The sequence below is a fragment of the Sorghum bicolor genome, chromosome 2 (genome assembly GCF_000003195.3).
Source record: "Sorghum bicolor cultivar BTx623 chromosome 2, Sorghum_bicolor_NCBIv3, whole genome shotgun sequence".
Taxonomy (NCBI): domain Eukaryota; kingdom Viridiplantae; phylum Streptophyta; class Magnoliopsida; order Poales; family Poaceae; genus Sorghum; species Sorghum bicolor.
The window spans coordinates 60,461,669-60,485,228 of record NC_012871.2 but is presented as its reverse complement, the minus strand read 5'-3'; the positions used below and the strand labels follow the sequence as shown (position 1 = coordinate 60,485,228).

At 42.0% G+C, this 23,560-nt stretch overlaps 2 protein-coding genes and 1 long non-coding RNA gene across 4 annotated transcripts; 2 read left to right on the top strand and 1 right to left on the bottom strand.

The window, feature by feature from the left end:
- On the top strand, positions 4,730-13,822 carry LOC110432477 (poly(U)-specific endoribonuclease homolog). The gene is made up of 3 exons (XM_021452964.1): positions 4,730-5,204; positions 5,601-5,660; positions 13,352-13,822. The coding sequence occupies exons 1-3, from the start codon at positions 4,750-4,752 to the stop codon at positions 13,431-13,433; spliced, it is 597 nt and encodes a 198-aa protein (XP_021308639.1). The 5' UTR covers positions 4,730-4,749; the 3' UTR covers positions 13,434-13,822.
- LOC110432478 lies at positions 13,908-15,075 on the bottom strand. The gene is made up of 2 exons (XR_002449919.1): positions 14,317-15,075; positions 13,908-14,209 (listed from the first exon to the last, which is right to left on the bottom strand). It is a non-coding gene; the product is annotated as an uncharacterized LOC110432478 (long non-coding RNA).
- Positions 22,086-23,560, top strand: LOC8062727 (E3 ubiquitin-protein ligase RNF144B). 2 transcript variants are annotated; one of them, XM_021452597.1, is made up of 2 exons: positions 22,086-22,870; positions 23,155-23,560. In XM_021452597.1, exons 1-2 carry the CDS (start codon positions 22,185-22,187, stop codon positions 23,399-23,401), a joined length of 933 nt encoding a protein of 310 aa, XP_021308272.1. In that variant the 5' UTR covers positions 22,086-22,184; the 3' UTR covers positions 23,402-23,560. The 2 variants fall into 2 exon arrangements, with proteins under 2 accessions (XP_021308272.1, XP_002462435.1); XM_002462390.2 differs by having other exon boundaries at positions 22,089-22,870; positions 23,163-23,560.

Genomic DNA, 23,560 nt, shown 5'->3' with positions numbered 1-23,560 from the left:
TGCTACTGCCCCCTAGTCCATGTTAGAGCACCCACTAAGGGCTGAGCTCGGTTTAGTCACAAAGGCTAAAGATCCACCTATTCACCACTTCAGATTAGCGAGTCTTAAACCAAGCACACCTCTAGGAGACTTCTAATAATCAACTCATCTAGGAAAGTCACTTAGTCCTCGTACATGATGTTTAAGAGCTAGAAAACTCCAAGAGCAACAACTTTTGATCTTTAGTTCATCAACCTCCAAGCCAAGAGCAAAAAGATGTGCACTATGATCATTCTTAAGCACTCATGTTGACTTGGAGTGCCCTCAACCCCTTCTCCAAGCCTCTAATGTGTAAATCTTCAATAGATTCAAAGGGAGATCCAAATGATTCAGAGAACACATATATAGATGACATAGGTGATATCCTAGCCACTAGAAAAGTTTGTTGAGAAAGTCAACACAGGATGATTCGCAGTGGCCCATTGAGGGGCACCGGATCATCTGGTGACCTTGCTTTTCTTGTATTTTTAGTGGTCACTACTCGAGATTACCTAATATACATCATTGGATGATACGCTACAACCACTAAGCTAAGCAACAGATCATACAGTGCACATCAGTAAGCATGTCCGACTTCAACTAGTTGTTGCACAATACACACTCTAACAAGCACATCCAAGATGAACTCTTCATGCATGACACAAAGATGACACTAGATCATCTGGTCCACACAAGACCCTTCATAGTATTGTCTAGCAGGCAACACTACCTAATACATAGTACAACATAATGTCACCATACAATTTGATGGCCTTGACCAACTCATCTAGTGCACTACAACCTTCAAAGTTGGCTCCATTTGAAATCCCTATCTCATTCAACTTGTTCGAAATCCTTGACTTAAACTCTATTTGTTTTGAGGGTGTTGATTTGGTGTTGGGGATAGTAGTACAAAATTCTAGGTGCCCCCAACACCAAATCATCACTTAAACACTATTGTGCCCTTAGCCTTCACGAATATCCTTGGGCTATACACTTAATCCAATCATCAAGGACCAAGAAAAACAAGTAGCCTCAACATAACTAACTCTTTTTCAATAACCCTTCAAAATAAATTTAGCCACATACACTGGTGGAATCAGGGGAAAGCAGGGATCATGCCCCCCAAACACAATGAAATTTTTTGATACCTTATAAAAAATCAATTGCATAGCATAAAAAATTATTATCTCACCCATTTTTAACGATAATATTGTGTTTCTTTGTTATGAATACTAAATATATATGTAAAAATATTAAAAAACTATTAATACATACACTTATCGTATATATATTTATCATATTTACAAGGTGCATATTGTTCAGTCCCCTTTAATAAAAAGTTCTAGTTCTGCCATTGGCCACATATCCCCATGTTCATCAATCATCATAACCCAAACTAGGAGCCTTGATGCATGTATTCATCAGTCGCTACATGCAAAGGAGCTAAAGCAAGTCATGTATCAAGCAATTTGCTAGATTTTCATAAATAAAACCCACACTAAGCAAAATTACAAGGAGTCTTGCTAGAATCCTTTGAATGGTCTAGCACCTTGTTAGAATTACTTTGATCAAAATTTGCACTCGTCTTGATATTAAGGTGTATATGTACTCATTTTCATAAGTAAAAAATTTAAACCATATTTTAGGCCTTTATGCTATTGCATATTAAGCATATGTTTGGTTAGTATGTGGTGGAATGGGGTGGATCTGTCCCTGATTTTAGGATCAAACCATCACATTCTGTGTTTAGTTGAGGGAATAATTCCATTATAGTTTTTTGTTTGGTTGGAGGCAAAATAAGAGCGGTGGGATGTTGATGCATTTTTTATGTTGTAGCAACCGTTATCAACAGGTAGGGGTGTAAATGGGCTAGATAGGGATAGATACCTACGTATATGAATACGTATAGCTACATTATTCCTTGGATTCAGATTCTACTAGGAATAGTTCAGATAAGATATGAATGGATATCGAGATACAAATATGGTATGGTCCAAACGGATATTGAAGCCCTTGTATTGATCGAGAAATATTTGTACCATTTACACCCTTATCAATAGGCTACAATTGTCATCCTCCTTTCAATTAATTTTCTATTTTTATTTTTGTTTTGAGTTTGCCTTATGTTCTTCACATGTCGTTGGCCTTCCCACCCACCCCCACCTAATCCACACCTTGAGCCAATGGCCATTGCTAGTCAGGCCTTCCCAAGCCATTGGATTTGGGTCAAGATTAGGAGCGTAGGGTGATCAGAAATATGTTATCTTCCAGAAAAACTACTTTTTATCTAAAAACACCAAATCATGAGTCAAAAATCTAGAGTACAAAAAAAGTCTACAGTACCAAAAAGATACACGTTTCTAAGAAGACAACTATACTAGGGTGCCACATCCTAGAACTTTAGAAAGATATTATGTATCAGAAAGATATACATCTTCATAAAAGACGACCATATAAGGGTTTTAAAAGATATGCAACATAGCTAGAACGGCACAGTGATATGCAATAAGAGAAGATGGTCATCTCTACTCTAAAAAGTGTGGAGCACTTATGTTTAGACTTCGTTCGCGTGCCTCCTCATCGAGACTAGAGGAGAATATAAAAACATGGGGAAAAATGAGCATAGCATGCAATATATTCTTCAAAAAAATCATTTTGAACTAATAATGATAGATTATAAGTCAAAAGTCTAGAATACCAAAAAAATCACTTATTTAAGATGACAGGTATACTATGGTGTTACATCCTAGAACCTCATAAGGATAGTGGGCTTTTTGGATGGGTGCCATTACAATTTTTCAACTTCTCAGATATACCACTACAATTCATCTATTTGAAAGCATACCATTATAATTCTTTTGTTGCCTGAAATATACCATTTTGTATGCTTTTCAAGACCGTGGACCCACCTGTAGACTAATATATTTTGATATTGCCTAAAATGCCCCTGTCCCTCTCTTTCTCCAACATCACTAAATCACTAACGTGTGGGCTCCACTATCATCTTCTTCCTCCTCTCTTCCCCTTGTTGGCTCCTATCGGCATGTAGCTGAAGTCACATGGGCTCCATGCCCGCGTTGTAGACGATCCTATGCCTGCATCAGAGCCCGATGGTGCTCATGCTCGTGCCAGCCACGCCAAAGTCCCTTGGCCACAAGCTCGCACCATCGCAGCGTGACCCCACGATTCCGGCCGTTGACGTCACGCACCACCGTGTTACCAGTCAGTCCCATAAGCCACTCATGCCTCACCACTAGTGTTGCCTCTCCTACTCGTGAGCTAGGCCATGCACTACAGTCACTTGCGCTTGTGCTTGCGAGCTCAGCATACCACCTCGATGCCATGGCCGCAGCTCGCCTTCCTCATGCGTCAGTCGCTTTTGGGAATCTAGTCCACCCAACCTCGAGCCTCACTACCGACGTCACTACTCCTACTCGTGAGGTCGGCCACCCACTGCAGGCGCTCATGCTTGTGCATGTAGTGAGGAGCTCCGCACCAGCCCTCACATGTGGTGAGGATGGCATTACGCGGTGGAGGACTAGAAGTCAATGACCGGCACAAAGAGCATGGCGACGATGGGGGAGGGCGACGGGGAAGAGAGGTGCTTATGCGGCGAGATGTACTGCACTTGGAGGAAGAAGATGATGTGTGAGACCCAAATGTTAGTCACATATAAATTGAGAAAGGTAAAGGTGTGTTTTAGGCAATACAAGAATACCATTGATTGCAGGTGGGTCTAGGTTCTCAAAAAGCATATAAAATGGCATATTTCAGCAACCAGAGAATTATAATGGCTTGGTTCCTAATAGACAAATTGTAGTGATGTATGTCATAAGTTGAAAAATTACAATGGCGCCCATCAAAAAACCCAAGATAAAGGATATACATCTTCATAAACATGATGATACAAAGGGTTCTAGAAGATATGCAACCCACAACCGCATAATGATACGCAATAAGAGGTGAAGGTTATCTCTTCTCTAAAAAGCATGGAGTACCTTACGTTCACACTTCATCGGCTTACCTCCTCACCCTAACCCGAGGGAACATAAAAACATGAAAAAATATAATATGTAACATGTTCTTGTCGGGTGACTTAGCTCCGGCAGTGTCTAGCAATGAGTTCGCATAGGAGAAATCAGATGGTAGTACATGAGACACAAGATTTATACTGGTTCAGGCCACGGTGTTACGTAAAACCCTAGTCCATTTGGTGCTACTGCTCTTCTTGTATTTGTATGCTCGGTTACAGTGGTTGTTGCTCTAATCTACATGGTAGATGAGATGGATCCTGATTGTGGGGTCCATACCCTCCTTTATATAGTGAGACGGGGTAGGGTTACGTACAACGAGGATGATCGCTTGACATATTGGTTTTTTAGTTTGTTATATAAAATATAGAACAGATTGATCATATTCTATCGTCCAGATACGTCGGCTCTAGATATCCTTAGCGTGGCTTGATCTTCAACTTGGTTGGTTCAATCAGCCCTCGTGGGCCTCCTTCACCATAGCTTATAGCCCGATAATTAGATGTGGTCAAAAATATATATATATATATATATATATATATATATATATATATATATATATATATATATATCCTAGGGTACTGAATAATAAACAGTACCCGAGCCCAACTTCAGGACCCGAGCCAACCATGGACGTTTCAGCCCACCTAGGCCTTTTATCGTATCTAGTATTTTTTTCTGCCGATCTAAATTCCAGATGTGGGGAGTCGAGGAGACGCCGGTTTCTCCGACCGTCCGACGTCGCTCCCTCCGCCGGTTTCGCCCGTCGCTCCCTCCGCGGCGCCGTATGAGCCCAGATCGCCACCACGTACGTCCACAGCACGAGCCTAGCTCGCCCCTCTCTCCATCTCCTTCGCAGCCTCCGAGGTGGGTTCTGCGGCCCCCGATGCCTCAGCAGCCTTCGACCGTTGCCTCTCACCCCGTCGGCGCCGCCCCCATCCCATCGACGCCACTCCCCACCCCTCCAGCGCCGCATCAGGGAATCGCGCCGCCGCCCGCCGTAGCGCGTGTCGTGGCTGCTGGCATCGGTCGTGGGCGACCAGCTACCACGCATCATCTTCCTCATGCCGAGACTAGTTTGGAGACGGTCACACTGGCGGTCAGCGTCATCCGCGGCAGCAACGACACTACGTTTTTTGGCTTTCTTACTAGGTCTGCTAGCTCGATCTCCCCCTCCCACCCTGCTGCTCTCTCTTTTTGCAAGCGATTTTTTGTTGTTGCACTATATATGTGAGGAAATCATACTAAATTGTCACATACAGATTTTATACAAAGATATATAGTTTAAATACATAATTCTTTGAACCAAAAAGTAAATTCTGAAGACATTAGGAGCTTATCTGTGCAGTCAAGATGTTCTGTATTATTTTTTTTTGTCAGCTACTATATTGTGAATAACTTTTTTCTTGTCCAGGTAAGTTTAAGCATTCTCTCTGTCATGTTCTTGATTTTTATGTCACTATTTTCAATTCAGTGTAAGATCAGCTATTTTATTGCAATTAGCAAAATCTTTGTTGACTGAATACAATCCATATTTTGATCTTGCAGTAATCAGCTGGAGTCTCCAAGCTGCGCTAAACAATTAGTAGTCTTGCAAAACACAAACAGGTACCAGCACTCAAACTAGTTTGATAGATCAAACCCTGTAAATCCAATATGTATATTTCTGTTAATTTTGTCTTTATTATTAACAACGAAAAATATGGCATATGCAGTCTAAGTGGATTAAATAGTTGCTGTCTCGGTCAGCACCATGAGCCTATTTTAGAACCAGAGGCCTTTTTACAAGTGAAACCATATAAACCTATTTTTGGGACACTAATATTTTTGGTAGTGATGAGTTTCAACCACAGCATCTCATTGTTCAAACAAAATATTGTTCAAAATAAAAAAATTCTACACCAAATTTAATGTTTCAACCACAATAATTTTCTATAGTATATGTTGCACAAGTATTTATGCTCAAGGACACTTCGCTTCTTGTCAAATTTGCTGGTGGACACTATGTTTAATCAAACATTATTACAAAATAGATATAAAATCATATAAGTGCTAGAAAATTATAGTATAATTTTTTTACACTCTACATGATGAGAACTATAGTGTAAAAATATTATTTAGTATTTTTAGTATCTTACTAATATTTTTAACTAATTAACCATGGTTATCTTTGTCTATTTATGAAGAGGGGCAAAATGGTCATTTCAGTGCAAAACAATATTTTTGCACTACAGTTCTCATCATGTAGAGTGTAAAAAATTTATAGTATAATTTTTTAGCACTTATATGATTTTATATCTATTTTATAATAATATTTGATTAGACGTAATGTCTGCCCGCAAATTTGATAAGAAACAGAGTGTCTTTGAGCAATCTATTTTTTCCTAGTGTCCGCTGGCAAATGGTCACCATTCTGCATGTCCTACCGCCAATTCTCCCTTCTATTTGATAATAACTATAAATTTATTTGTGTAACGATTGTCATGCAAGATATATTTTTAATGATCTAACTAAAATAATATCTATAGTATACATAATAAACTATTATTTACAAGTAATTCATCACAAGAAACTTGGTGTAGAAAGAAAAAAATATGTAGAAATAAAAAAGGGCAAAATATATGCAACCTTGGCCTAGAAAAGATGACCAAGCAATGCGTACTGAAGGAGAAAAAATCGGCCGGAAACACATAGGCGCGAGTAGGCAACAGAAACAAAAAAAAAACTAACGAGCGTTGCGACTAGGTGGGCGAGCGCGCGTCGTCTGCGGTCGTGGGAAGGCCTCTGGTACTAAATAACTACTAGAACATTGGGCGCCCTATCTTGACCGGATTAAATTAGATACTAAAGTATTTAGTTAAATTTATAAAAATAATTTTCTTTTTTCATAAAAAATAAAATTAAGAAAATTGCATGTAACATAGTAAGGGACCATTTAGATCCCTTTATTTTAGAGGAATTAGAATCCAATTAATGGGTCAGGCTATTTTGCCTAAAATTTGACATTCTACAATTTTTTCAGGCTCACAAATAAATCTATCTCAAATTCATAGGGTGGAGATGGAAATAGATTCTATATATCAGCAACTATATTTATACCCTTCAACTTATAGCACACTCCTCTTTAACTCATTTTTCTGCAACAGAAATGCAATATAACAAGTATGACCCTTGTATGGCTAACAATAATATGCAAATATATTTCATATGCAACCATATTAGCTTAATTAATACATGACTAAATTGTAATTATTATAATGAATTTGATTCCAAGGATCCAAATGGGTCCTAATATTCTTGCACAATAAAAGAAAATTAAATCATCAATGTCATCGGGTATATTTGAAAACTCTTACATTAGGCAGCACTATAAAGGGTCATTGTACAATCACAGAGATCATTTTGGGGTAAGAACCATAATGAACTTCAAAAGAGTTTGTCCTAAACTTGGTCCAAAACAAAAACTCGTAGAATCTCTAAATAACGTGAAGTTAACATCAATTTATACTCCTAAACTCCTCAACGGCGGCTGTGCAGAGGAGTTGCTTGACGACAACAGGAAGTCTTTACCGCATCTTTGTGTTCCTGCTTCAAAACTCGGCAAGACCACTAAACAAAGTTTAATCTTATCCAAACTTGAAAAGAAACATCTTACAAGCTATCTAGAAAATTAGCTTTTCGGCAAGTCCAAAATCAGTGGTGACAAGGCCACTGAAATGGTATAGATGATGTACAGAGTTATAGAGTTACTAGTTGAGTGCCCGTGCGTTGCTACGGAAAAAATATATATCATGATAACTCAATTTTAAACATTTTGTACTACTAAAAAAGTGCATAGAAAAGTGTCTCATCTTATCTTTCAATTTAACAACGCATACATCTCCCTTCTAAAATAGGTGACACTTTTGACTTTCAGATATTATATTTGACTATTATCTTATTTAGTTTTCTTTGTGCACATAATAAATAAATAAATAAATAAATAAATAAATAAGTTATTATTAAAGTGTATCTAATCATAAAATAAGTCATAGCAAAATAAATAATATTTATATAAAATTTTTGAATAAGAGAAAGAGTCAAACAAGATGTCTAAAAATAAAATGACACATTTTGGTGGCGACGGGAGTATGTCATAGTTCTGGTTTGAAATATATATATTTTCTATATATAGTCAGTAACATATCAAGAACTCATAACTACTTATCTCTCATTTCTTTCGGACTTCCTTTATTAACTGAAATTTATAATGATACAAAAAATGTCACTAATTAAGGACACAAATATAAGAATACAATAGTTGTGCAAAATAGAAAACTACCTTATCATGGAGTGAGGACCTCTTTGTAGACAATATTTTTTGTGAATGTACCATTATTTTTTTGTTTCTTATCATTCTTATCACTGGGTGGGACAGCAAGGATCCTAATATTCGATCTGGCAGTGGATCTAGATAGCGCAACATACAACTGACCATGAGAGAACACTGGTTCAGGCAAATACACACCAACATTGGGGAGAGTCTGCCCTTGTGCTTTGTTAATCGTCATGGCAAAACTGAGTCTAATAGGAAACTGCTTTCTCTTAAACTGAAATGGGAACATCTCATCATCCGAGGGACATAACGGAATCCATGGTAGGAAGATTCGCTTTCCGGCATGGTCTCCAACCATAATTTCTGCATCGACAATGTTTCTTTGGAACCCTCGAACCACCAGCCTAGTTCCATTGCAAAGTCCACCCGCAGGGTCGATGTTCCTTAGCAATATGACCGGGCACCCAATCTTGAGCTTTAACACATGTGGAGGGAGACCATTGGGGGTCAAAGTGTTGAGGAACTCAGATGGGTAGTAGTTGTGTGGATCATCCACTGCACTGTCAAAGCTATGGTACACCATCTCATTCCCTTGCAAACGACTTATCATCTTCATGTTAATCATATCAACCTAGTCGTTTCGCGAAGATAATATTGCTCGTGAGGTGATGTAGCTCTTGTTTGACATATTGGCATTGAGGGCAGGAAATATGCAGTCAATTAACGTATCAAGGTCACTGTCTTTCTCAGTCTGTGGAATGCATATATCATCAGGAAGGTGGACTTCACCATTACAATTAGTCTCCTCAGATCCTCCCCCGATGCGTAGCAAGTATTCTGCAAAACATGGATCGCTCTTTACCCTCATGTTTCGCACCAATTTGAGATGTCGCATGGAATTCCAAATGTACGACATACGTAATGAGGCACCAACTATCTGTGCCCTAGAACCTCTTCGAACAACTGGGAGAACCTGCCTAAAATCTCCACCAAACACTACAGTCTTCCCCCCAAATGGCAGGTTAGGACGTTCCATGACATCACGGAGGCTGTTATCTAGCGCCTCAACACCATGCCTCTTCATCATCGTCACCTCATCCCAAATAATAAGGGATGTGTTCTGAAGGAGCTTGGCGGTACCACTATGTTTTGTGAAGGTGCAAAAGGCCCCATCATCAAGGGTGAGGGGAATCTTGAAGTGCGAGTGGGCGGTTCTACCACCAGGCATTATTGATGTAGCAACACTAGATGTTGTTGTTGCCACAGCAATCTTATTCTGACTGCGAATAGTAGCAAGTAGGGCCCTGTATAGATAAGTCTTCCCGGTGCCACCAGGTCCATCCACAAAGAACAAACCCCCATGATTACTATCAATAGCAGACATAATCTCATTGTAGGTAGCTTGCTGCTCCTCGTTAAGTGTCTTTGATAGTGCCATGTCATCAATACTTGCCTCAACGCTAGCCTCCTCAAAGATCTCCCTGGGAATATTGCCAGATGGATCATATGTGTCATCGATATCAGGAAGTGGGTACATCTTTATGTCCTTCTGCATTGATTCTAACAACTTCCGAATATCTATGAGGACCATCTGCTCCACTGCAAAGTTGGATTGGTTATTGCGCTTGTAGTCCTCTGACATTGCTTCCTTATGCTTTTCCTAGAGTTCTAATACATCACTCGGCTCACAGAAAACTAAGATTGTTGCAAAGAGCCTTCTTAGTGCATATGGCATCATCCATAGAGTTGCCTCAGCAAGACCCTCGTGAAGTGTGTTGTCCGCTTCGATGAGGCCCCTTCTTTCTGCAGCTTCACAGAAAGTCGGTAGTAGTTCACCAGACACTGTCCTTAGATCAATGAATGAGGTAGCACCAACCACATGGTTCAGAAGCACCCTAAGATAGTAACGCTCCCCTTCAGCTGGATTGGCACATACAACTCTTCCAATTTGTCTTAAATGATTCTTTCGTGCCCTCCTAATCCATTGTTTTCCTTGAGAGTCCCACTTATAGTACTCAGGAAAATCCCGATACAATATACCACGAGCATGTTCAGATGTGATATTCTTCTCAAAGTAGGCTGTAAGCATCGACCTTTCAACACCTGGACGATTAAGTACACGTCGAACACCCTCGCGCTGGTGAAATGACACCATGTGCATGTTAGGAAGATGGAGCTGCAAGGACAACACTGAAGGGGACCTATCACTTATATCAAAACCATATATCCTCCACAAGGCTTCTGGTGGAGTTACCCATCTAGCATCCCTGTACTGTTTGATCTCATCGATGTTTCCTTCATTGTCCTCCTTTTCAGCCTCTCTCACAGCCACAGACGCGCGATCATGACCCTTGTAAATGTACTTGAACAAATACTTCACGGCCTTGATGCTCCCACACGCCTCAACATTGATATGGCAATTGAACAAACGTAGGAGGTATGGGTTGTAAGGCACGACCCATCTATTGTCAAGCTCATGCCCGCGAACTTTTTCTTTTCTACCATTGTCACGACGTCTATAAACTGGATATGAATCTTTGCCCTGTAATGTGGCATCACAGAAAGGTCGTGGGTAACGGTTCTTGCATGATTCACGACCCTTTGTGCACGGGCAATTGCGATTAAGTACGCCACAAGGTCCATGCATCATATGCTTTGTAACCATTTTATACAAGTCTGGATACTTCTTCTTGTTTGGGAGCTCGGCAGAGATGAGAAGGTCATACTGCTCTGGGCACGTGATCTTGTAGCGTCTGTCCATGATTAGCAAAAAGTGGGCATGCGGTAGACCCCTTTTTTGGAACTCCACAACATACACGTGTGCACGAACCTTTCCAAGGATATCCTTTTTCAACAACCTATGCTTAAGCTCTTCCAGTTTTGCCCTAAAGACCCGATCAATAAGGTTTGGACGATCTTGTGGTGTTTGTCCAGGATACAACTCACGTGTGATCTCATCCCACTTTGGATTGCATGTCATAGTCAGGAAGATGTCTGGTTTCCCAAACCTTCGCATTAGTGCCATGGCATCCATGTATCTACGCCTCATGTCCCTCGGGCCTCCGATAAATGATGAAGGCATCACCGTCCGCTTTCCAACAGCTTCTGATCTACCCACACCAGCATGCAGGCTATCAACCAATTCTTGGTAGAGATCGGCCCTAATCTCCGTCTGATGATTGCGTATGTAATCCAATCGAGAACTCTCGATTTTGATGTACGTGTTCACTGCAAATTGTTGGAAAAGACGCTTGCCATAAAGTATGGGATTAAATATTCCTGGCCGTATCTGGAACTTGTAGCAGTAGTAATCACGCACAGAAACACATAAATTTCCCGGAGAGTCTGTCAAAACTATGATATTAGAAGTGTTCATGTGACAAAGGTTTGATATGCATGAAAAGTACAAGGAGATAAACAAACCTATTTCTTCTTCTTCAGTACCACTACGAGCCTTACGTAGGGCACGAGCCGTGTTGACATCCTCCATGGTAACACCTTTCTTTGGGATATCCATATGCCATCCAAGCTCACCTCTAGGGAAGAAGAGTGGGTATGAAAGAGCATCATAGCATCCATGGTATGATCGGATACCATACCTGCTTCTATCTTTCCCATGTAGGACAACACTATTCTGAAATTGACCAAGGAGTTCACTACCTTCGATCCAAACAGCAGCCACCTCTGAAGCCATCGGCACATTGTATGTCCTTTGGTCCAATCGCTGATCAAGGTTAAGTGTAAGACGATAGTCCTCGAGATGTTCTGCGTGCCCCAGACTCCTCAAATGTTGTGAATATGGGTTATCATGAAGGATGGCCATCAGTCTGTCTATAACTTCTTTATCTTTTTGATACTGCTCTTCACGACACCTTCGGTACCGGTACTCAAGGCTCGGATCGTCATCATAGAAGTAAAGTTCAAGATGTCTAGGCTCCTTACCATCCTCTCTCCCAAATGACCTTATGTTGTGATAGATCATGCCATGTGCACGAAAAGTATATATGCCGCTGTTTCTAATATTAGCAGTAGCACAGTCGAGGCGACAATATAGGGAAGTGAAAGAGAAGTGGCCATTGAAAAACCTGATATTGTTACGAAAGTGCCTAGCATCCGGGTCAGAGCTTGACCAAAGCCTCATGAGTTGGTTTGGTATGACGGGCGCATTCAGCTCAACCTTTCCGCTGCGACAACAAAACCCAGGAGGTTCTTTTGGAAACCTCTTTGCTCCACAATGATGGCAATTTGGGATAGATTTTAGCTTGTGTGTCTCTCTAGGCATATTACTATACACCACTTCATACGGGTCAGGTCCTTCAAGGTTAGAAGTCATGTCTTCCACGGTAGTATCACTTTGGACATCATCATCTGATTCCTCTGGCGAAATGATTTGAACATAAAAGTGAAAGTCAGATAAAAAGAGTGGATGTTTAGGAAGGTAATTGGTATTTGGTACAAATACCTTGACCAGCAAACAAGTATCCCTCATCGTCTTCAAATATATCACCCTCATCATCATCTGTGATCATCACAATGTCATGAGACATTACTACTTAGGTAACAAACAAGAAACACAAATATTGTATACAATGTTCAAAGTAGTGCAAATTACCTGTATCATCAAAAAATGGTTGTTCAGATGTAGTTGATACATTTTGATTGTCTAGTCTAGTGTTTCCTGTCAATCACATAATGGACATGGTTAAGATAGGAATAAAGTTTGTTTTATGTGAATGAACGTGGATGCAAAGGCCTCATTGTTTACCGTTGTTGGTCACGGTTGCTTCGGGTAAGGGCGTATTATCTTCCGCGTGGTCTTCACCTTTATTAGATTTTCCCGTGTTCCGACCGATGAGGCGCTCAAACACATTGTTACGACGGGTTAACAATGCATGCCTTTGCCCAGATGGTATATTTTGTCTATGTGTCATATGACCAGGTGATATATCAGTGCATCCATCATCATCTTCATTTGTCTCCTCAGGAGCTTGTGGGAAGCAAATAGGCGTTGCAGTGGATTCTGGGATAGCCCAATCGCTAGGGCTTACTGTGGGTCCATGAGATGACATAGATGAGTTTGTATTGGGCCACTCCACCGTTGGACTAAAGAGTGGATTCTCCATTGCGATGGACTCACTATTCAAAGTGTGTCTCCATACTTCCCTTGATCGTTTTTTAGCAGCTTTCATTGCCTCTTTACGGGATTGAACTTGATTGTAAAGCCTTTGTCGCTTACTCTTTGGTCCCGTTGCTCAGGTGTCATGTTTGCGTATGTCATTTTTGATCTTACACGATCGACTATTACTTGCTCGTTTATTAACTCTCTATTACGTGAAGCATCAGTCAATTGTGACAGCATTTCTTGATTAAGTATACTACGAGCAGTAATTACTTCATCCTCCTCACCTACATAAATTGAGCAGTAATTACAACAGATTATCCATCAATGATCCTCTAATTGTAGCCATTGATGTCAGATTAACAACAGTTAAATTACCTGCGAGCCGATTAGATATATCACCTCTATTGTTTGCATAGAGTAAATCATTCCTATGTAACCAGTCATTTGTTTCATTAGGATCCATATTTTCCTTGTTTGATACATCCTGTCCATCTACCAATTGAGACATAGCACATATGAGAAACATGAATAGTAATATCTATATTTTTATTCACCAATATTTCTACTATACAACCATTGACTGTTTCAATACACAGTTGTTGCTCCTTTTTTCTTTTATATGCTTCTCGACGTTTTTATTTTTTTCATCCTTTTTCTCTTGAGACATTGCATGCCATCGAGCCTTATCTCTTTCTCGCCTACGCTGTACAACATCACTTCCTGCAATATTTACATCCATATATAGTATAGGTTATCATTTATACTATAATATAAACAGTCTGTTGAATTAAATACAATAATTGCCCTTCTATTTTGGTTATGGTTACCTTCATTAATAGAGTTAGTCTTGTCACCCAATGGTGCAGGAGAGCCCCTATTTTCCATTGAAATAACCCACAATCCCTATAGTCTACCTGTTCTTTAAAAAACATAGAGACCATCAGACCACACCCATATGAGCTTCAAGTTATATTTTGCCATTAAACAATCACTCTAGAGTTACTTAAGCATTCAGGTACTATTTTTATCCAAATTACTTATTTTCAAAATCTAATGCCAAAGCAACAATTTGGATGAAGGGAAAAAGAAATATACAAATCAGAGCACTTAGAACTGCAGGGATTTTTCAGCACATGGAAATCAATCAAAGCACACAGAACTGCAGGTCACAAAGTCACTCATCTTGCAAGGATTTGCTAAAAGATGTAAAGCATGCTCTAACTATTGTTATCTGTGCACCTCACTCTCTCTCTATGAATATGGTCTATGGCATTCAGAATGGGTAGGTTTAGTTGCTGATTAACAATTTTTTTAGGGAAGTGCCACCCAACTTATTAAGAATAGGTACGACTAACTAAATGTTATATTCTGCCATCAAACAATCACTCTAGAGTTACTTAAGCATTCAGGTACTATTTTTATCCAAATTACTTATTCTCAAAATCTAGCCAAAGCAGCAATTTGGATGAAGGGAAAAAGAAATATACAAATCAGAGCACTTAGAACTGCAGGGATTTTTCAGCACATGGAAAATCAATCAAAGCACACAGAACTGCAGGTCACAAAGTCACTCGACTTGCAATTTTATATAACTGAGAACTGAGTTCATTTCATATATGCCATACTGGACATTGCTATAAGTTGAATTCTGATTTTATAACAGGATTTCTAAAGAGCCACATTTGTATAAATTTCTGAGACAAAGTTGAATGTTGTTTCTATAACAGGATTTCAATACATCATCATATCATCATACAGACAACGGACACTGAATAAATACCTGCGACTGTAAGGTCTCTGTCTTACCCACCAAAAGTTCAATCTTCCCACCACGATCCAATATCTGAACAAAAGTACAGAATAGTGAGGAACTAATTAGCAGAAAAATATCATGACCTACCATGCGACTACTGAAAGTTTCACTATGTTTCAGAGTTTCTGCCTAGTCACTCATGCAGGTAATGCCCAGTCAGAATTGTACTAAAAGAGTGAGAAGTAAGAGCGTAGACAGGAAAATTGAAGAGAGACATGAAACGGTGATTCTCTTTGACTAAACAAAGTTGCCAGGAGTTGAAACCTATGCATACAAATTGCCACTAATTTGCACCTTTAAATCTCTACACCTAAAAAGACTGGGATGTTATCGTCTGACACCGCCGCTACCCACCGCTGACACTGCCGCTACCCAATAGAGGTTGCTAGCCCACCGTAACGTCGTCCCGCCATGCCCCTGCACGGCTGCACCGGGCTGCCCCAGGAGGTCGCCCTGATATGCCAGCACTGACAGCCTGCCACCTCCTTGCCACTACCATGCAGACGCCACCCCCACCCCATCCAAACTTCCAAAGCACAGTCGACGGCGAGGAGGACATGAAGCAGAGTCAATGGTTTAGTGGACATGCCCATCATCCATAGGTGGCCCGCCCCAGCCGAAGGAGAGCGGGATCGAGTTCGTCGCTTGCATCGGCACCCCCGCCCCTGCTTGGGTCAGAATTGATAATTTTTAAATGTGTTTCTATGCTTGCTTGTTTGAAGATTTGTTAGAGATTCACACTTTTGCTTCATGTCAGCAAGGAAGCAAAAAGATGTATATTTTAGCTTTGGATTGTAAAAGCATGCACTAACTATTGTTATCTGTGCACCTCACTCTCTCTCTCTCTCTCTCTGAATATGGTCTATGGCATTTAGAATGGGTAGGTTTGGTTGCTGATTAACAATTTTTACAGGGAAGTGCCACCCAACTTATTAAGAATGGGTACGACTAACTAAATGTTATATTCTGCCATCAAACAATCACTCTAGAGTTACTTAAGCATTCAGGTACTTATTCTCAAAATCTAATGCCAAAGCAACAATTTGGATGAAGGGAAAAAGAAATATACAAATCAGGACACTGATAATTGCGTACACAGTATTTTCCATTATCCATCCAACCACAACTCTTTGTAAAATAATAGTATCAAGAGAGATCGTGCAATGTCACTGTGAAATACCTGGACTGGAGGAAGGGGATGTAGAGACGGAGAACTGTGTTTGATGGCCTAAACCCTAAACCCTAAACCCTAAAACCCTAAACCCTAAACCCTAAACATTTGAAATTGACTTAAGGCAGTGAATTTTGAAAACCTAGATGTGTCATTCAAAAAACAGAAAGTCCGTCAATTGTTCCTACAAGTTTAGGAACTTTAGGATACACTTAATTTATTTTAACCATATACGTGCTCTTATTAACATCTAAACTGATGTCACCCGATTTTTGCCTTTGCCTAAAACACAAGCACATAACACACGTTGGTATATTATCAAATAGGAGGTGAGCAAGCAAGTTACCTGAATAGGCGAGATTGGTGCTATTCAAGAGGGATTCAAGCTAGTCAGGATAGTAAAGTGTCTGCAACAGGGAATCTTAAATTTGGCTATCCATTATATACCAACATGGATATAAAATAGACTGAATAAGCACCTAAATAAATTGAAGAGATAAAAATAACTAAATCATGGAACATTTCAAGGCATCAATTATCTCATATCTTCCAAATCTCAATATATGCCAAGCTACTTAAGGAGAATAGTGAAGTGTCTGCAACTGCAGGGCCAAGCTATAAAAAATTATCATGACTTACCAAGTGACTACTAAAAGTTTCACTATGTTTCAGAGTTTCTGCCTAGTCTCTCATGTAGGTAATGCCCAGTCACAATTCTACTAAAAGAGTGAGAAGTATGAGTTAATGCCTAGACATTGGAAAGTGTAGATAGGAAAATGAAGAGAGACATGGGAAGGAGCTTCTCATCAAAGAAGCAAAGTTGCCAGGAGCCAAAACCTGTGCATACGTATTGCCAGGAAATTGCACCTTGAAATAAACCCAAAAAACTATCCACATAAGGATTGAAAGAACCCTTCTATTACGGTGAAGCACAATCACTGCTGACATGATTTCCATTCTCTACCAAAGATGCACATTTATTTATAATAATGCAAGAAAGAAAATATCATAGGCTGAACAAATTCTTTTTAGTTGAAAGAATTTGTGTAGGTCACTCAGTAAAAAACATCAATGCAATCATTCTAGCAAAGCAGCACTGGATCGAAAATCACATGTATATGGTCCATACAGGTGTTTTGTAGCAGGTAGAGCATTGGCTCAGAGTTTCAGACAACGGAATTCACAATCTATAGAATGATTGAAAAACACCTTTTATTATGGTGAAGCTAGTAATCCCCTAAACTAAGTGAAACATGGATAGAGTAATATCATCACTGATAGCAAAAAATAAACGCCACTTCATCAAGAAAAAATAGCCAGAAGTTAATATCGTCACTTGTAGAAAAAAATAAGCAATGAAAATAATTTTTCCCCAATCCTCATACTCACCCCTGCTGATGATTTTGGTGGGAAATTGTAGTGAATTTTTTTTATCGTTAGATAGTTTTTTTTAATCAACAGCAGAACGACATAAACAAATCACAGAACCTCTGAATGTCAATTACCTTAAACTCTGAACTCCTTAAACTCTGAACTCGGAATGTTGTACAGGGAGGCTTCCTAGGCAATGGTGTGTCCTGACAAGATCTTGCTAAGAGGAAGAGAATGGAGGGGAGAACCAGAGGGAAACTCACCAGGCGCTGGGGCCACAACGGTCTAGGACGCCCGTCTCCGGCCTCCAATGATGGGGCGGTCAACTCGGGAGCCACCGGGGCTGGGACCTCGCCTCTCCCTCGGCAGCGGGTTGTGACGGCCTCTCGCCGTTGTCTCTCCCTCCGAGGCAGCAGCTCGACGATCCTCGTCGTCTCTACCTCGATGGCGCCAGGTGTGGTCCTTCTCCTTCTCGGCTTGGTGGCGCGTGATTGGGGACGAGCGAGGGTGAGAGGAGCGCCGCGCGCGGGCGTGCTTGGAGGGACGGGGACGGGGCTGGTGGTGGGCGTGGCGGCGGGCGTGCTCGGAGTGGGTGGAGGAGAACCTGGAGAGAGAGGACGTCTGGCGAAGAGGGCTGGCGGCGGGCGTGCTCGGCGGCAGCTACGGGGAGTCCGAGGGGAAGTGCGGCGGGCGTGCTCGGCGGCGGCTTCGCGGATTGCGTTTGGCGTCAAAGGGGATTGCGTTTACCGACGCTGATGGAGCGCGTTTGAGGGGGAGGTGGGGGCGACCGAGGGGGGACGGTCGGAGGCGAAACCACGGGAGTGGGGGGGCGAAACCACGGGAGGGGGGGCGATAACCGCTGGAGACGATGACCTTCGGGTCTTTTTAGTTGTAGAGATAGGCTGGGTAGCTAATTTTGCCAATATAATGAATGCTAATGATCTTGTAGTGAGCATGTAATTACTAATCATAAAAAATTATAAATACAAGCATCAAGCTAAAAAACATGGTAACAATCACTAAAATATCGCACAAAATAAATTGAGCAAATCATATAACAGTATGATATACACTCTACTGAAGACAGGGTATACACCTATTGTTGTTGTAAGCTAGCATTGGTCCAATTAAAGTGATAACCATTGATTAAAGAATAAATATGTGCTGACAAATAGTACTATTTTCTTCGATCAAAATATTGTGTGCTCGTGTCTAGGTCAATAACCAATCTATTGTATACTTCTGAGCTAGTGCAAAGAAACAACTCAATTCATTATAATTGTAATTTTAGAACGGTTCAGACTTCTGACATGCTGGCAAACAAGAAAGAGAATAGAAGTATTAAAATCCATTAGGTTATTTTGTCTTGTTCACCGGATAGCATTTCAGTTGATTCATGCAGAGTTATAGGTGAAAAAAATGTAAAATTGTATCAGCAATTCAGGGAACACAGAAATTCAGGGAACACAGAAATACCAACTCTTGAGGACTCAAATCCATCAGGCAAATCCAGTGGAGGATTGGGGCAGGCTAACACATTGTGTTACTTGCCACCATGAAACTTTACTGTCAGTTAAATCAAGAAGTCTAAGATCTGAGATATGAAAACAGTTAAAAACTCAGACTTCAGTGTGAATGCTGAATTAAGCCCCTATAGAAACATCTGGGATACTTCTGTCTCATCGAGAAGGCACACATCTGTTCTGAATGCAGAGGAAAATATGTAATCAGGGATTGTTATTAATGAAATCCAACAAAATGCAATAATGGTTGCACAAACGTTTACTTTTCTGAAAGGAAGCAACGCATTGTGACACTAAAATAAATTACAAAGGCACATATTCATGCTAGTTGTTATCATGCACTGCACTAACCTTGTCATGGATGCGGCAACAGAGGAGGAATTGGAACCAAGGCAATCGAGTCTACAAATTATCAAATCTAATAACTAATCACAATAATCAATCAACGCAAGAAGAACTATTTACATTGTTTAAAGTCCACACCTAAACCGCTACTTATCCCTCCTAACACCTTCACATATATTGTCAAGCAAAAAATCTACATGAAAGTTAAGGGCTACAGTCACAAAACTTTTCAATCACAGCTGATGTTGTTTGACATTCTGGAGAGGCAATAGAAGCACACAAAAAATATCCTTGCTAGAGAAATTTTTATTTCACTTCATATGAATTTGTACCTACAAAAATATTGACACAGGCAACCACCATAAATAGCCTACATGTAAAATTACTTTAATTTAGTAGACCAGAAGGGAATTCACATGATCAGACGCAAGTTGATTTGAAATAATATGCCCTGGCCACTTGGTCGTTGTGAAGCTCAACACCGTGACATTGAAGATGCATCAGAAATTCACAGGTAAATCAATCAACATTCAGCAAGATTCAAATCAAACTAACCAATCGTGAGCTCACCTGCCAAGAACCATGACAAGCATGCCGTGGTGCTAGATCTGATCCAACGCTAGGCTTCAGTTGCCAGATCCACCATGTCGGCAGCCATGAAGCACCAAACCATAAAAACCCATGAGATCAAGTCTAAATCACCCCCCAACCGAACCCTAGGGCTTGAAAGCCCCCACGTTTCTCACCTTGAGCCTCTTTGGGGGAGAGAAGGGGGATGGCGATGGGACTTCCGCCTGATCTGCGCACTACCGGATCTCACAAGCTCCCTCATGCTACAGAGGTCGCATGGCTTCCCATGCTCAAGCCATGATGGCACTCGTGCCGGGAAGAAGATGGCGTGGGGTGGAGAGGGCAGGGAGGAGCTAGTGCTTCCTTCTCTGGCGCTGACCATGGCCACCATGCGCGCCTGCCCGGTGAGCCGTTGCCCACGGGAGTCACGCCCCATGGGTCGTGGTGGAGGGCGAGGAGCACGACGGCGAGCTAGGATGCGCAGGGGGGCGGCGAGCCGCATCGATGCATGGGAGCAACCAGAGGAATGAGGAGGGGATTAGGGTTTGCTCGTTTTTGAGTGTGGGGGTTCTTTACAAAATGTCCAAGGACTGCGGGTTGATTACTAAAAAACGGTGGACGTTTTTGCAAAATGTATAGAGACGTGTGTCGCCGCGTGGAGAAGCCAGCAATGCCTCGAATTCTATCGTGGCTCCAATCTGGAGTGACTTTTAATAACCCCTGATTCAGGACCCTGGGTACCCATTAGCGCAAAAATAGTAAATTATTAGTTAAAAGTCTAGAATGCTGAAAAGGTTCGTGTATTTAAGAAGACATATATACTAGAGTACCGCAAAATTTGTGTAGAATATCACAAGGATATTATGTATTAGAAATGGTAGTGACTTCAAAACAGGACACCGTTTTTTGTTTTTGCCACTGCACGCCTACCTCCCCATCTCACTCCAACACACATGGTGAGCCCACCAGTGCACTGTTCTTCTTACCTACCACAACGCCCGCATCTGACGGCCACTCTCGTGTCTATCCTAGCCCTTTTTTTTCCAACTCCGGCGAGCTTAGAAGAGAAGAGGTTTAGGGAGACATCAGATAAGTAGTTGGAACAGCGAGAAGGCGATTTAGGGTCCTGGTGATGGTGGAGCCAGTCGGACTAGATCGGGCGAAGGAGCTCCATGCCTCCATGGCCATGACGCAGGGAGAGGAAGGAAGAAGGGTGCTGCCAAGGGTGGGCTAGGGCTTTGCATATACGGGCCAAGACGAATGGCCCGTAAGCCCATCAACGTTTAAAATAACGGCAACTTTTTTCAACAGCTATGTAGCTATAGCGGCGCTATAACAGATAGCGTTTTAATAAAAAAATATATATATAACACGAGTAATTGATGAAAAAGACACAGTAAATATCAATTTTGATTAATAAAAATATGTTTTCATAAGTCTAGGTAACATTATAAAATACCAATATGACATTACATCATGGTTCATAAAAGCTTCATCATCCAAAATACCAAATTAGTTACAAATGATAAATGATAATCTAATCTAAGATAGAGTTTTGAGAGTCAGACTGAGAAGATTTATCATAGCGGCGCTATAGCGTATAATAACAGTGAAATTTATTGTTAACAAATACAACTTAGTGGCGCATAGCGCGTAATAGCGATGAAAGTTGTGATAGCGAAAAAATATATAAATAGTGTAGCGACAAGTCTGTCCAGCAGCTAAGCTATAGCGCCGCTATAGCTCGCTATTTTTTTTTCTTTGAAGCCCATTGCAATCCATTTCCTTCGTGTTTAAGGAAAGGGAAAAAACTTACAAGGAAACAACCGTCAACGACTTGCGCGGAGTCCACTACCTCATCGGCTCGCGTTCCCCGTTCCCCCACCCACGCACCCCCATCCCATGGCGAACGCAGCGGCCGCGGCCGCGTGCGCCGCCTCCGACGACTTGTACCTGCAGGAGCTCATCCGCGGCTCCGTGCCGGGCCCGTCGTCATCGCGCGCGCGTGTGGCGCCGCTGACCGATGACGAGATCGGCTGGTTCTGCTGCGGCATCTGCACGGAGAGGCGGCTGGTGCTCGATCGGTTCCGCGCCGGCGGCTCCGTCCTAGACGCGCGCTGCGCGCACGACTTCTGCATCGAGTGCGTCGTCCGGTACATCGAGGGCCGCGTCGCGAACGGCGCGGTGCCCGTGCCCTGCCCGGCGCCCGAGTGCCGCGACGGCGTCATGCACCCGGAGGCGTGCAAGAAGCTGGTGGACATCGACGTGTTCGACGCCTGGTGCGTCGCGCTCTGCGAGCGCGCCGTGGGGCCCGCCCGCGCGCGGTGCCCCTACAGGGACTGCGGCGAGCTGGTGGCACTGGAGGCCGCCGACGGCGGCTTGGTGTCCGAGGTGGATTGCCCCACGTGCTCCCGCGCGTTCTGCCTGCAGTGCGAGGAGCCGTGGGACGATCGCCACGGAGGCGGCAGTGGCGACGGCCGAGGAGGGTGCGTGCTGGCCGGGCTCGCCGTCGGGAACAAATGGACGCGCTGCCCGAGCTGCCGCGCCATGATCGACAAGATCGACGGGTGCAGGCGCATGGTGTGCAGGTAATTATCCGATTTACGTACTGCGTATTGTTCTCTTCCATCTGTCTTCCTCCTGTCAGTCTTTCTTTCTTGGGATCGTCAAAATGCGAGTCTGAATTTTACTGCAACTCTTCAGTAATACTGGAGGCATTCAGTTACGAACTGTGCAGGCATCTGAAACTCTTCAGTTGTCTGGCCTTCAGTGATGTCTGTGCAGGCATCCGATGACTGAACCTCTGAGGAAACTGATCAGCATCCTTCGATCGCGACAATTGCCTAACATCCGTCTTTTGACTGCTTTTGAGATGTGCAGGTGTGGCACTAGCTTCTGCTACGTCTGCGGCTCCCCTGTGTCAGAGAAAGGTTCCCGTTGCAGGTGCTTTTTCGGCAAAAGAGAGGACCCTGCTCTTACTCTGCAGAAAGCAGGATTGGAATGCAAGTCAGGCGTGTCGATCGACAAATGTTAATCGGCGGAGTTATAGTTATCCATTGCTTATGATGGTTCTTCTTGGTAGGGAGAGCAAGAGCAAGACTGCAGATTTACAGCCATAGATGTCTGAAACAGGTTTCAGAACTACAGTAGTATTGAGGACAGCTTGTGTTGTGTGTGACATGTTCTGTGAATTGTCTTTGCTCTTCAGTGGCAATGCCACTGCCAGTCTGACACCCACACATTTTCCATTTGAGAATGCCATTGCTATTCGTGCATCA

Coding starts and splice junctions, on each gene's coding strand:
- LOC110432477 (XM_021452964.1), top strand. CDS start 4,750: ATGTGGGGAGTCGAGGAGACGCCGGTTTCTCCGACCGTCCGACGTCGC. Junction 5,205..5,600: donor TTTTTTGGCTTTCTTACTAG/GTCTGCTAGCTC, acceptor TTGATCTTGCAG/TAATCAGCTGGAGTCTCCAA. Junction 5,661..13,351: donor GTCTTGCAAAACACAAACAG/GTACCAGCACTC, acceptor TTGTCTCCTCAG/GAGCTTGTGGGAAGCAAATA.
- LOC8062727 (XM_021452597.1), top strand. CDS start 22,185: ATGGCGAACGCAGCGGCCGCGGCCGCGTGCGCCGCCTCCGACGACTTG. Junction 22,871..23,154: donor TGCAGGCGCATGGTGTGCAG/GTAATTATCCGA, acceptor ACTGCTTTTGAG/ATGTGCAGGTGTGGCACTAG.